The 13615-nt window shown below is 46.1% G+C and overlaps 1 protein-coding gene across 1 annotated transcript; it reads left to right on the top strand.

Annotated features, from left to right (window-relative positions):
- The first annotated feature begins 5865 nt into the window (after positions 1–5865).
- IL31 (interleukin 31) lies at positions 5866–8149 on the top strand. Its single transcript, XM_025889613.2, has 3 exons — positions 5866–5881; positions 6035–6183; positions 7781–8149. The coding sequence occupies exons 1-3, from the start codon at positions 5866–5868 to the stop codon at positions 8147–8149; spliced, it is 534 nt and encodes a 177-aa protein (XP_025745398.1).
- Positions 8150–13615: the final 5466 nt, after the last annotated feature.

Raw genomic sequence — 13615 nt, 5'->3', positions numbered from 1 at the left:
GGAAAAAGTGCCAATTATCATGCCCATTTGACAGATCTAGAAAGGAGAAATGAGCCCAAGGTCAAACAATCTCAGGATTCTAACCAGTGGATTCCAGTGTGGATCTCTTTAACCCCTGAGTCACGGGCTTTAATCACTGCAAATATAATTGGCAGTGATTCTAGCACCAGGATCCCATTTAGCCTGAAGCAATCGCGTTCATCTCTCCATTCTCAGGGCATCTAGCGTCTAGTCTACTGCTGGCTAAGCAGGAAGGGCTCCTGGGCACAGGTTTGAGAAATAATTGGGGTAAAATGATTCTGGTTCCTATAATTTGGAAACGCAACATCTTTATTGAGACACAATTTACAAACCCCAAAATTCACCCGTTTAAAATGCGCAATTCTGTGATTTTTAGTATATTCACAATGCAACTATATTCATAGTGCAACTATCACTGTTATCTGATTTTCAACTTTTTCCTCACCCCAGAGGAAACCCCATACACACTAGGCAGTCAATCCCCATCCCCCCATTGGGTCATCCCCTAGCAACCACTGATAGATTTTCTGTCTCTATGGATTTGCTTCTTCTAAGTATTTCATATTAAATGGAATCATACGATATTTGTTCTTTTGTGTCTGGCTTTTTTCACTTAGCATAATGTTTTCAAGGTTCATCCATGTTGGGCGCCTGGGTGGCTCAGTTGGTTAAGCGACTGCCTTCGGCTCAGGTCATGATCCTGGAGTCCCTGGATCGAGTCCCGCATCGGGCTCCCTGCTCAGCAGGGAGTCTGCTTCTCCCTCTGACCCTCCCCCCATCTCATGTGCTTTCTCTCTCATTCTCTCTGTCTCTCAAATAAATAAATAAAATCTTTAAAAAAAAAAAAAGGTTCATCCATGTTGTAGCATGTATCAGTACCTCATTCCTTTTTTTTTATTATTAAAGATTTTATTTATTTATTTGACAGAGAGAGACACAGTGAAAGAGGGAACACAAGCAGGGGGAGTGGGAGAGGGAGACGCAGGCTTCCCAAAGAGCAGGGAGGCCGACCCAGGGCTCCATCCCAGGACCCCGGGATCATGACCTGAGCCGAAGGCAGACACCTAACGACTGAGCCACCCAGGCGCCCCAACTCATTCCTTTCTATGGCTGAGTAATATTGCATAGTATGGATAGACCACATTTTGTTATCCATTCATCTGCTAGGGGACATTTGGCCTTTTTCACTTTTTGGCTCTTATGAATAACGCTGTCTTCAACATTCCTGTACATATCTTTATGTCAACATATGTTTTCATTTCTCTTGAGTAGATACCTAGGAATGAACTGGGTCACATGGTCACTCTATGTTTAACACTTTGAGGAACTGCCAAACCATTTAACACAGAAGCTGCGCCATGTTGCATTCCCATCAGTAACATATGAAGAGTCCAACTTTTTAAATCTTCACCAACACCTATTATTTTACTGGTTTTTTTTAATGATAGCCATCTTAGTTGGTGTGATGTATCTCACTGTGTTTTCTATTTGCATTTCCCTAATGCCTGACTCAAAACAATATTGAGCACTTTTCATGTGCTTTTTGGCCATTTGTATATCTTTGGAGAAATGTCTATTCAAATCTTTTGGTCATTTAAAAAAAATTTTTTGGTCTTTTAATTGTTGAGTTTTAAAAGTTTTTTTTACATATATATCCTGGATATCAGCCCCCTGTTTTACATATAATTTCCAAATATTTTCTCCCATTCTGTGGTTGTCTTTTCAATTTCTTGATAGTGTCCTTTTACCCACAAAAGTTTTTAATTTCAATGAAGTGTAATTTATCTATTTTTTCTTATGTTGCTTGTGCTTTTGGTGTCATTTTAAAGAAACAATTGCCTAATCCTAATAAAATTGAGCTTTAGTGTTCTTTATATATCTTGTCATATTGTGATTTGCAAATATATTTCTCCCAGTCTACGCTTGTCTTTTCATCCTCTAAACAGTGTCTTTAGAAGACCAAACTTTTTAACTTTGAGGAAGTCCAATTTATTGATGTGATGCTTCTGAAAACATCCACTGTGGTAGACATCTATCATCCTTTTTGACTGCCCCTATGTCAGAACACCTTTACTATTACTAGAAAAATTCTCCAAAACTGGGTTATAAGACAAAAAAAAAAAGAGTCACATATCCTTTTAAGGAATAAGATAAATATCTATGAGTGATATAAACAAATCAAAGAGATGAATCAGGAATGACTCCTGGGAATTTGATGAAACAACTGGGTGGTTGATATGCAGTGAGGGAAAAGAAGTCTGGAGAGGGGAAATCAAGAGTCCTGTCTGGAATGAGTTAAGTTCAAGATGCCCATTGGCATCTATTCCATGTCAAGTTAACAGTTGGGACAGGAGTCAAGAGCCCAGGGACGAGGTCCGCCCTGGGTGGTCTGCAGAACCTAATGCACAGCAGAAGAAACAGCTGGGAACCCCCTTCCACCACAAGTGCCCCTCCAACCACTGCTGTCTCTTTCCTCTTCTTATTCAAGCTTCTTGACAGAGTGGTCTGCGTGCACTTTTACCCCACTTCCCAAACCGCCACAGTATAGCTTCCACACCCAAATAAGTATTCAAACTCCTCTAGCAAAGTTCCCAGTGACCTCATGTTGCCAAACTTAGTACCTCTCTTCAGCCTTTATCTTATTTGACCTCTCCATGGCTTGTGATGGTGCTAATCACATCCGCCTTCTTGAAAACCACTTTTCATCTTGTTCCATGACAGGTTTTTCTAGTGCATCTCTCTCCCTCTCAAGAATGCCTTCTCAGCATTTGAGACTGTCATCTTCTTCTCCCTGTTCTGTGAATAGAGGTGTACCCCTGGCCTCCACACTTACCTCACATGTCTCTCGTTGGTTACCTCTTGTAGGCTTACAGTTTTCTCAACCACAATGTACAGATGGTACCCAAAGATGCCACGTATCTCTAGTTCCTTCCTTCAAGCTGCACATCCAAATGCCTAATGGCTCACTGTACATCCTCACCTGAGAGTTCCATGACACTTCTAACTCACCATGTCAAAACTGGATTCTTCATTCACCTGAGCCCTGTGGTCCTCTCTGTTTGTAGCATCCCCATCAGTCCAGTTGCCCAAACCACAAGCCCAGAAGCGGTCCTCACCTCCTCCCTCTCCACCGTCCCCACAACCAGTCAACTACCATCTCCTGTGAATCCTGCCTCCTTTGGATTTCCCCAATCCATTCACATCCATTCATCTCCACAGTCATTATTACCCTGGTTCAGATCCTTGGACTTCAGACATGTCAAGGGTGAGGCATTCAGGTGGACATGTCCATTAGGCAGTTGGACATTTAGATCGGGAGCTTGAAAGAGGGAGACATTAAAGTGTGAGGACCACGGATCAAGGGTGGGGCCCTTGGAGACACGCCCATCAAAGGACCAGGCAGGAAGATGATTTGGCCCGAGAAGGCACTGTCAGAGGGCCAAAATGTGTCAGGATAATATTGTCGCAGAATAAGAGGAAAAAGAGGTATTCAAGAAGGAGGAAGTGTTTGGCATTACTGTGTGTCATGGAGGGGTCAAAATGAAGGCTGAGAAGAATCCAGTAAAGGCTGGCAACATGAGGCCACTGGAGACTAATTGGTTCTCAGCTGCTGCCATAACAAATACCATAAACTCAGCAGTTTGAACCTACAAAGTTACCGTCCCACAGTTTCTGTATGTCAGAAGTCCAGCGTGGAGTAACTGGATTCTCTGCTCAGGGTGTCACCAGGCTAAAGTCAGAGTAGTAGCTGGGGCTGTGGTTCTCACCTGGGGCCCAGGGTCTTCCTCCAACTCACTGGTTCTTGGCCAAATTCATTTTCTTCTCGTCTTTCCACCTGGCACCTCCCTCTGCAAGCCAGCAATGCCAGCTGAGTCTTTCTCATGCTTCGAGTCTCTCTGCTTTCCTCTTTGTTTCTAAGGGTTTGTGTAACTACATTGGACCCCCCCTGGCAAACAACCTATCTTCAGGTCAGCTGATTAATAAACTTAATTACATCTGCAAAGTCCCTGTAATGTAATAAAATTATGGGAGTAAACATCAGAGGTTGAAAGTCATGTGGGCAAAATTCTGCCTACCGTGGACTTTGCTAGAGGATTTTTATTAAATTGTTAGGGTAAAACCATGTTGTGGTGGTTTGGGAAGTAAGGCAAAAGTGTGTGTAGACCATTCTGTCAAAAGGCTTGGATAATAAGAGGAAAGACACAGCAGGTGCTGGAGGGGGACCTGGGTTTAAGGGTAAAAGGGGGTTTCCAACTCTCTCCTCCATTGTGCATCTTGGGTTCTGTGGACGGCTCCAGCCTGACCTTGTGCCTGTCTCTTGATTCCTATCCGACGGCTCACTTGTCATCAAAGAGATGCCCAATGGGCATCTTGAACTTACCGCATTCCAGACAGGATTCTCAATTTCCCCTCTCCAGACTTCTTTTCCTTCTCTGCGTATCAACTATCCAGTTGCTTCATCAAAATCCTAGGAGTCATCCCTGATTCCTCTTCCACCCACATAAGTCCGTCAGCCGGTTCTGTGGACTCCATCCCCACCCACTCTACCCTGGTCCAATCCACCATCATCTCTACCTGACAGTCACATAATCTCCCAACTGGTCCTCTGCTTCCATCTTGGATTCACACAATCCACTCTCCATTTAGCAGCCTGTCCCCTCTCGTTTCTTAAAGCATACCAGATTCTATATTCCCTTCCCTATAGCCATCCGGCGGTGCCTTGTCATACTTGGGATAACACCCAAGTTCTTTATCATGGCCTCAGAAGGTCCTCTGTGACCTGGCCTCTGCCCACCTCCCTACCACCCTCCCCTTCTCTAACTTTGCTGCAGCTGCCATTCTTGGCCACACCAAGCTCACTTTTGCACTAGTGTCCCCTACGCTTGGAGCACGCTTTCCCCAGATCTTCCCACAGCAGACATCTCCCCAGAGAAACTATTCTTCATCACCTGACTTAAAGGATCTCACCCACCCCTCTCTATCCCATCACGTTGTTTTATTTTCATAGTTCTTATCATTACCTTACACTTTCTTGTTTATTCATGTTTCTTACCGCCTGCCCATTGCCTGCTAGAACACCAGCTTTATCAGGGCCGGGACCTTGCTTAACTTCGTTGCCACCAATCCTAAGACCCTAGAAGAGTTCCTGGTCAACGTTGGCACTCAAAATAGGAATAAGTGCCTTCAACAAATCACTCTGGAGCACAGATTCTGGTTCTAGGCCTTGCTGTTGCCAGGCACACTGGAGAATCCAATGATGTTCAAGGCCAAACAGAGTGGAGACGAGTGAGCCTTTGACTCACCACATTCACAGTGGTTATCAGGGCCATCCCCGCACACTGGCACGAGCATGCTTCAGAAATCTACAAAGGTAATACATTTTGAAAACCTCATGCCCACCTGACACCTACACACACTCGCTGTGACCCTCCCCAGAAATTCCCTATGGGGCACTGGCCCTTAACTCCTGTAAATCACCTGTTCCTGGGGAGTTATGCCTGTCAAATCTGGGCTTTGAACTTTCTTCTAGTCAAATCAATAAGCTTTTTTCCCAGAAGAAATGGCAAAGATGTGTGTGCCTTCCTGTGTGTGTCTGTACTGAGTCAGGCATCTGCCCAACGTGAGGGTAACCTCAGCGCTTCCTTCCAGCCCTGATTTCACCCAAACCTGGGCCGCAGAATTTTGAGTGTTTTCTGGAGAAAAGCTGAGCAATGATTTTGCCATGGGCGGGGGACATTGATCATTCTTTTTCCCCACATCTGGCCCTTTATATATCCCCCGAGGGCCATGGCGAGCACATCTGACTCCAGGAGCTGTTGTTGAAGCAGTCTTCGTGCACTCACCATGCTCTCCCACGCAGGTACGACCGGGTCCCGCCGCCCCATTTGTGAGCATGGTCCTGTCTCCTCAGAAAGAGGGGAAGACTCCGGAGGGGTTCAGCCAGCGGTGGTGGCAGCTGGGTGGGCAGGGGGTGTCTGATCATGTGTCTCACAGCATCGTTTTCTTTCACCAGGACCTGCCAGGTTTGCCCTGTTCCTGCTCTGCTTCATGGGAACTTCACTGACCTCCCAGACGGCACCCATCCATCAGCTACACCCAAGTGATGTGCGGAAAATCATCTTGGAATTACAGCCTTTATCGAAGGGACTTTTGGAAGACTACGTAAGTGCACTACAGATTTCTTTTCTGAGTCATTTCTTTAAAATGCCTTCTTTTGCCCCCAGAAGAAGCCTCCTCTTTTCAGACCTGAAGCTAGGGCTGTGGATACCCCAGAAAGGGACGGGAACAATGAGACAGGCTACGGTGGACTTTTTATGAGGGTCGGAGGCAGAGATTAGCCCAGACAGCCTGAAATTCAACAACTTCTCATGTACTATAGGATTTGCTTTAGTAGGTCTGTTGATCCCTAACATATTTGGTTCATAGTAATATGACGTGGATTTTCCTGCCTGAAGCACATCCCTAGAGACGGGCCATCTTGCCTGACCATTTAGGAGCCTGCTAGGGAGCAGCAAATGTCAACCTAAGCTGTAAATGAGGTCTCAGTGAACTCAGGACGTGAAAATCCTCACCTGGGTCACAGAGAGTCTTTCTTACCGCAAAGAAGGGCAGTTAACAAATTGGGTGTCTGTTTGTATACTACTTCATTGTTTAATTAGGACCCAGACTGCTTCTACCAGAGGCTCTTCTGAGCCCAACCCCCCTGGGAAGAAAGTTTGAGGCTAAATAAATGTGAATACTCCCATTTTCTCAGAGTTGTGATCAAGAGAGAACCTCGTAGGCACCTTTGATTAAACAAATAAAAACCAAAACCTGGAAACAACTCATGAAATTGGCCTTGCCCTTCCCTTCCACCCTGACATTTAAACCCTCGCCTTGGTTTTTATAGATGCTTAGTTACCGGCCAAGGTGACTAGGCAGTTCAGGCTGGTGAGGTGTTCTTAGCACTTCAGGTGAACCCAAAAGCTCTTAGTCCTTAAGAAGAGGGACAGGAGAGGGCGCCTGGGTGGCTCAGTCAGTTAAGCGTCTGCCTTCGGCTCAGGTCATGATCCCAGGGTCCTGGGATCGAGTCCCCGCATCGGGCTCCCTGCTCCGCGGGGAGCCTGCTTCTCCCTCTGCCTGCCGCTCCCCCTACTTGTGCGCTTTCTGTCTCTCTCTCTCTCTGACAAATAAATAAATAAAATCTTTAAAAAAAAAAAAAAAAGAAGAGGGACAGGAGAGGCCCTGGTCTGGAGTCCATGGTAATTTTGGAAACACTCTCTGTGGCACCCTGGAGGCCTTGCCTGACATGCATACATGAGCTGGGGATACATTGGCTTTAACACAGAGTCACAAAGAATAAGAAGCAGGATGGAAACCCAGATGCTCTCCTATTCCCCAGCTCTCTGAGGCCCTGAGCAGCTAAGAGAAGATCCCAGGGGGCTGTGAAGGCCTTGGGCAGATAGATGGGCAGTGGAGGCAGGATGGAGCCGTGGTTATTGGCATAGTCTTTGGGACTGCTGCTAACATGGGTTAGAATTCTGGGCCTGCCACTTGATCTTGGGCCAGCTTCGCAAACCAACAGAGCTTTAGTCTCTTCTGGGAAGGGAAATAGTGATGATCACTGCCTCACAGGGTCGTGGCACCTATTACAAGAGATGGCAGGGGGAAGCGCCCTGCCCCCCACCCATCACAAAGGGAGCGTTCAGATGTTACCGTTGGGGCTTCTAGGTGTTATTGCAAACCTAATGCTCACCCATTTCTCCTCCTCATTCCACAGTTGAAGAAAGAGATGGGGGTGCCGGAATCCAACCATTTCTTGCTGCCGTGTCTCACCTCTGACTCCCAAACACCACGCATCAACAGCTCAGCCATCCTGCCTTATTTCAGGGCGATCAGGCCATTATCAGATAAGAACATTATCAATAAAATCATAGAACAGCTCGACAAACTCAAATTTCAGCACGAGCCAGAAACAGAAGTTTCTGTGCCTGCAGATACCTTTGAAAGTAAAAGCTTCATCTTGGCGATTTTACAACAGTTCTCGGCGTGCCTGGGCCATGTGTTTAAATCACTGAACCCAGGACCCCAGCAGGTCATGCAAGGCCATCTGGTTGAACCTATTCCTTCTGGAACGGCGGACGTATGAAACCTTGAGACACCATGACTGACAGCCAAAGTAAATTATTCCAATGAATAATCTCAACGAATCCCCAGATGGGCTAGTCTTGGGAGAACTGAGGCATAAATGTGTGAATTCACTTGAAAAGATCTCAGGTTATGTCACCGTTAACACTCTTGGTATTTAGAGAATGTTTTTCCTCTGCAGACTTAGATCTTATCCTCGTTACGCCTCTGTGAACACAGGATGAGGCGCCGATGTTAATTTATTGGTTTTATTTTATTGAGAGCTCTTAATGCTCCTTCAAGGAGCCTTCGGGAATTATTTAATAAATTATATTGAACTTTTCTCATAATCTGTTTTGGATTTTGTGAAGGGGTTAAAATTGGTGGCTGGGAATCCAGGCTGGGTGGTATTGGGGCTGAGGGAGCATGGGACATGCTGTGGAAGTGGAGACCTTTTCTCTCACTGTACTTCTCCCCATCGGAGAGGCTCAGTAGCAAATAATAGTAATTCCAGCAGTGACAACTGTTTATTGAGCATTTTCTTTATGCCAGGCCACGTAAGTACCGTCACTGTCCTCTTTTTAGAGGTGGGGAAACTGAGGCAAGGAGTCATTTAGCCACTTGCCCAAGGCTACACAGCTATCCAGGGGTGGGCCCCAGGCTCAAGCTTGCTCTTCACCACTCCTTTGTCCCTCTCTGGGCAGTGACTGGGTCTTAGAAGCACGTAATAGCATGCCTGGTACCGAACAATCCCTCAAGTGTCTTCTGCATGGTTCCCCGCTGGATTTCCAGTGCCTCCGCTCCTGCAAAGTCCTGTTCCATCATTGTATCCATGACTTCTTCAGATCCAGGGCCAAAGATTTTACCATTTGAATAAATGTTGAGTCCAAAGTTGTGAATGGTTCTTTGAGATCCTCTGGACTAATGGTTCTCAAAGTAATGGTCTCTGGACCAGGGGCATCGGCATCATCTGGCAACGTGTTGCAAGTGCACAGCCATGGGCCCCCCACCGCACACCTACTAAATCACAGACACTTTGGAGGTGCAGCCAGTGATCTGGGTTTTAACCAAACCTCCAGGAGATTGATATGCACACTCAAGCCAGAGAACCACTGATCCTGAGCTGACAAACACCTTCATCCTCATCTCATTTGGGGGAAGCTGATGCCCAAAGGACAGCATGATTTTCCTAAGTTCTCATATCAGGGGGGCGATGAGGTTAGGACTCTGAGACATGCAACTCAGCCATGGAATTCTCATTCTGCGTCTTGTGGGGTTTTCTCCTTCAGTCCCACACAGGGCTCCTAAGCTTCCACATATTGTAGGCTTCAATGATAGTGTTTTGATCAGTCTTTCCAAAAACACTCACTGCGGTGGTCATCTATCATTTTTTTGACTGTCCTATATCAGAACACATTTAATATTATTAGAAAAATTACCTCAAAACTGGGAAATAAGGCAAAAAGATGACCATGTGTCCTTCTAAAGAGTAAAACAAATATCCACTAGTCTGTAGTGAGATAAATAAATAAATGGAGGAAAAAGGACAAATGCTCCTTAGAGAATTCCAATTAATAAACATAGAAGGAATGAGGGAAATAGAAAATCACCTTTAGGGGCGTCTGGGTGGCTCAATCGTTAAGCGTCTGCCTTCAGCTCAGGTCATGATCCCAGGGTCCTGGGATCGAGCCCCACATCGGGCTCCCTGCTCCACGGGAGGCCTGCTTCTCCCTCTCCCACTCTCCCTGCTTGTGTTCCCTCTCTCGCTGTGTCTCTTTCTGTCAAATAAATAAAATCTTTAAAAAAAGAAAAAGAAAAAGAAAATCACCTTTAGAACACCTCAGTCCTGTGACGCCTGGCCGGCTCGGTCAGTAGGGCATGCAACTTGGTGTTGGGGCTGTAAGTTTGAGCCCCACGCTGGGTGTAAAGATTACTTAAAAATAAAATCTGAAAGAAGGAAGGAAGGAAGGAAGGAAGGGAGGAAGGGAGGAAGGATGGAAGGAAGGAAGGAAGGAAGGAAGGAAGGAAGGAAGGAAGGAAAGAAGGAAGGAAGGAAGGATGGAAGGGAGGGAGGAAGGAAGGAAAAGAAAGAAAGGAAAGAAGAAAAAGAAAGAAAGAAAAAGAAAGAAAGAAAGAAAGAAAGAAAGGAAAGAAAGAAAGAAAGAAAAAGAAAAAGAAAAAGAAAGAAAGAGAAATAAAGAACAACACCTCAGTCCTAATTGCTGCAGGCAAGATCTACAGATGAAGGCTAAAATTAATGGGTTGAGGGGCTCCTGGGGGGCTCACTTGTTAAGTGTCTGCCTTCAGTCAGGTCATGATCCCAGGGTCCTGGGATCGAGCCCCACATCGGGCTCCCTGCTCAGCATGGAGACTACTTCTCCCTCTTCCCCTGCCTGCTGCTCCCCGTGATTGTGCTCTCTATCAAATAAATAAATACAATCTTTAAAAATAAAAAAATAAAATTAACAGGTGAACTGAGAAGAAACAGGAAATTTGCATAGCATCAAAGTATCTTCCCCAAAATATTTGCTAGTCATCTGGCAGTTTTAACTTTCATCTACAAATTCTTTGCTATTCTCCCTCCAAGAGGTGGAGGGGAACCCCCCTCCCCAGGACAGCAGACCGGATCTGTGACTTGCTTCCCAAGCACCAAGCACAGGAGGCCAAGACAGCCCCTGACGGGCCCCGAGGGGAAGGGCGGCTCCTTGCCTCTGTGGGGCTCTTCCCCCAAATCCACGCCTGGCCCCTTCATGAGAAAGCACCAGAAAAACCCAAATGGAGGGATATCTACAAAATCCATGACCACAACTCTTCAAAAGTGTCGGGGTCAGGAAAATCAAGGGAGGAAAGAGAAACTGTCACCCGGGGGCCAGGGAGACACAGGGGTCGAGTGTAATCCTAAAGGGGATCCTAATAAAGGACATTAGTGAAAAAAAAATGGGTGAAAATCCAAATTAAGCCTGTACTTGTGTTAATTTCTTAGTTTTGATAAATGTACCACAGTTATGTAAGATGTTCCCACTTAGGAGAAGCTGGGAGAAGGGTATATGAGAACTCTGTATTATCTGTAACTTTTCTGTATAACTAAATTTATTCTAAAATAAAACATTTTTTTTTTTTAATCCAGTTCCTCAGTCCCACTAGCCACATTTTAAGTGCTCAAGAGCCACATGTGGTTATTGGTTCCTATCCTGGGCAACGCAGATATAGAACATCTCCATCGTCCCAGAAAGTTCTACTGGACATGCAGGGGATGGGACTTTGGCATGATCGCTTAGGAGTGAGGTCCCAGAGTCTATGAATTTGTAGGAATTGTAGAAAATCTGTAGAATTTGTAGAAATCTGTAGAAAATTGATAAGGTACAAATCATTCCTAGCTAGTAGAGACTCAACCCCAGGGGTGATGGTTTTATTGACTGTGAGGCCAGTTGAGCATCTATCTTATCTTTTTGTTCTGGCGCTGATTTCCCTCACTGATGATGGAGAGACAGACGAGAGAGAGACACGACCTTCTCATACTGTCCTTTGAGCCAGTTGCGCTGTGCTGATTCCTCCACTGGTGAGGTAAATAAAGCTTTGGCACCGAAGTTACCTGGATTTCAGCTAACAAGAACCCACAGGTAATTAGAATTTCTTTTGGTGATAATCTGCCCAAACCTAGAAAGAGGCAAAAAGACAAGCAGATCTTGGCATTTTGCCATAAATTTAATATCTCCTCCACCAAATCATTCCCTCAGTATGTCTTGTCAAAACACTCCAAAATAATGACTTAAAAAAAAATATCCTGGGGCACCTGGGTGGCTCAGTTGGTTCAGTGTCTGCCTTTGGCTCAGGTCATGATCTTGGTGTCCTGGGATGGAGTCCTGCGTCGGGCTCCCTGCTCAGCGGTGAGTCTACTTCTTCCTCTGCCCCTCCTCCATCTCATGTTCTCTCTCTTGCTTCCCCTCTCTCAAATAAGTAAATAAAATCTTAAAAAAAAAAAAAACACTTTCTAAAAAAAAAAAATCCAGGGGCGCCTGGTGGCTCAGTCGGTTCGGCATCTGCCTTTGGCTCAGGTCATGATCTTGGGGTCCTGGGATTGAGCCCTGCATTGGGCTCCCTGCTCAGCGGGGAGTCTGCTTCTCCTTCTCCCTCTGCACAATCTCCCCTGCTTGTGCTCTCTCTCTCTCTCAAATAAATACATAAAATCTTTATTTTGTTATTTTTTTTAAAGATTTTATGTATTTATTTGACAGAGAGAGACAGCGAGAGAGGGAACACTAAGCAGGGGGAGTGGGAGAGGGAGAAGCAGGCTTCCCACGGAGCAGGGAGCCCGACACGGGGCTCAATTCCAGGACCCTGGGACCATGACCTGAGCCGAAGGCAGACACTTAACGACTGAGCCACCCAGGTGCCCCCTATAAATAAAATCCTTAAAAAAAAAATCCAGTGCCACTGACTCACAGAGGAAAGGAAAACAAATAATCAAGGGTCCCAGAGAAACCAAACCTAATATGATATGATTAACATGACTTCCTTATTTCAAGGGGAACTCTCTGAGGCTGAGCAAAAGCTTAAACTTGCCCAATTTATAAAGGAAGAACAGGCAATATAAAGCTTTAAGAAAAGCACTTTTGAGCAACGTCATCTTCTTGTTCTGGAGAATTACGAGGTGAGAGGAAAAACATAAAGGAAATAGAAGGGGCAATCAGATAACGAGAGAGGAGAGAGAGAGAGAAGACAACGAAGTGGTATAATAGGAAATCAAATCACTGCTAGATGTGAAACTAGGCTGAACCTCACTAGTAACCCAGAAAGGCAAATAAACAGGAGGTCAGATCAGCAGAGGTTTTACACATGATAAGGCTTGCCGGCGAGGCGGCAAGGAGAAAGGCCTACTCAGCCCCTTTCAGAAGTAGGTATCGGTCTCATAAGAGGATTCCATCCCACCCCAGGGGCCCTCTCCTGCTGTTCTGTCTCACTGTAATTCCCTACAGAGCTGATCACAGACCAGGGCCGGACACACGTGAGCACGCGCGTGCGCACGCGCACACACACACACACACACACACACACACGGGGTCTAACAGCATTGGTGATAATATCAGAAACGGGCCGGGAAATCTGTATCCGGGCAGGTCACCCAAGGAGCAGACACCATGATGGGACCCTCCAGGCCAAAGCCTCAGCAGCAGCCAAGCCTGTGAGGGTCCGGAAAGAGGGAAGGAAGAGCGGCTGGTCGCAGCATCTCAGATTCAAGGGCTTCTCTAAGAGAGATGGGCGAGGCTGTTGGAAAATCTGCCAAGTGACTTGACAGACGAGCCTCGTGTCCCTCAGAAATGAGCCTGCCTTGGGGCGCCTGGGTGGCTCAGTTGGTTAAGCGACTGACTGCCTTCGGCTCAGGCCACCATCCCAGGGTCCTGGGATCGAGCCCCGCATCGGGCTCCCTGCTCCGCAGGAAGCCTGCTTCTCCCTCTCCCACTCCCCCTGCTTGTGTTCCCTCTCTCGC

The sequence above is a fragment of the Callorhinus ursinus genome, unplaced genomic scaffold (genome assembly GCF_003265705.2).
Source record: "Callorhinus ursinus isolate GAN/ISIS: 27379988/994484 unplaced genomic scaffold, GSC_fseal_2.0 scaffold41, whole genome shotgun sequence".
NCBI lineage: Eukaryota > Metazoa > Chordata > Mammalia > Carnivora > Otariidae > Callorhinus > Callorhinus ursinus.
Note: the sequence above shows the minus strand (reverse complement) of the source record. Positions and strands in the feature narration are given on the sequence as shown.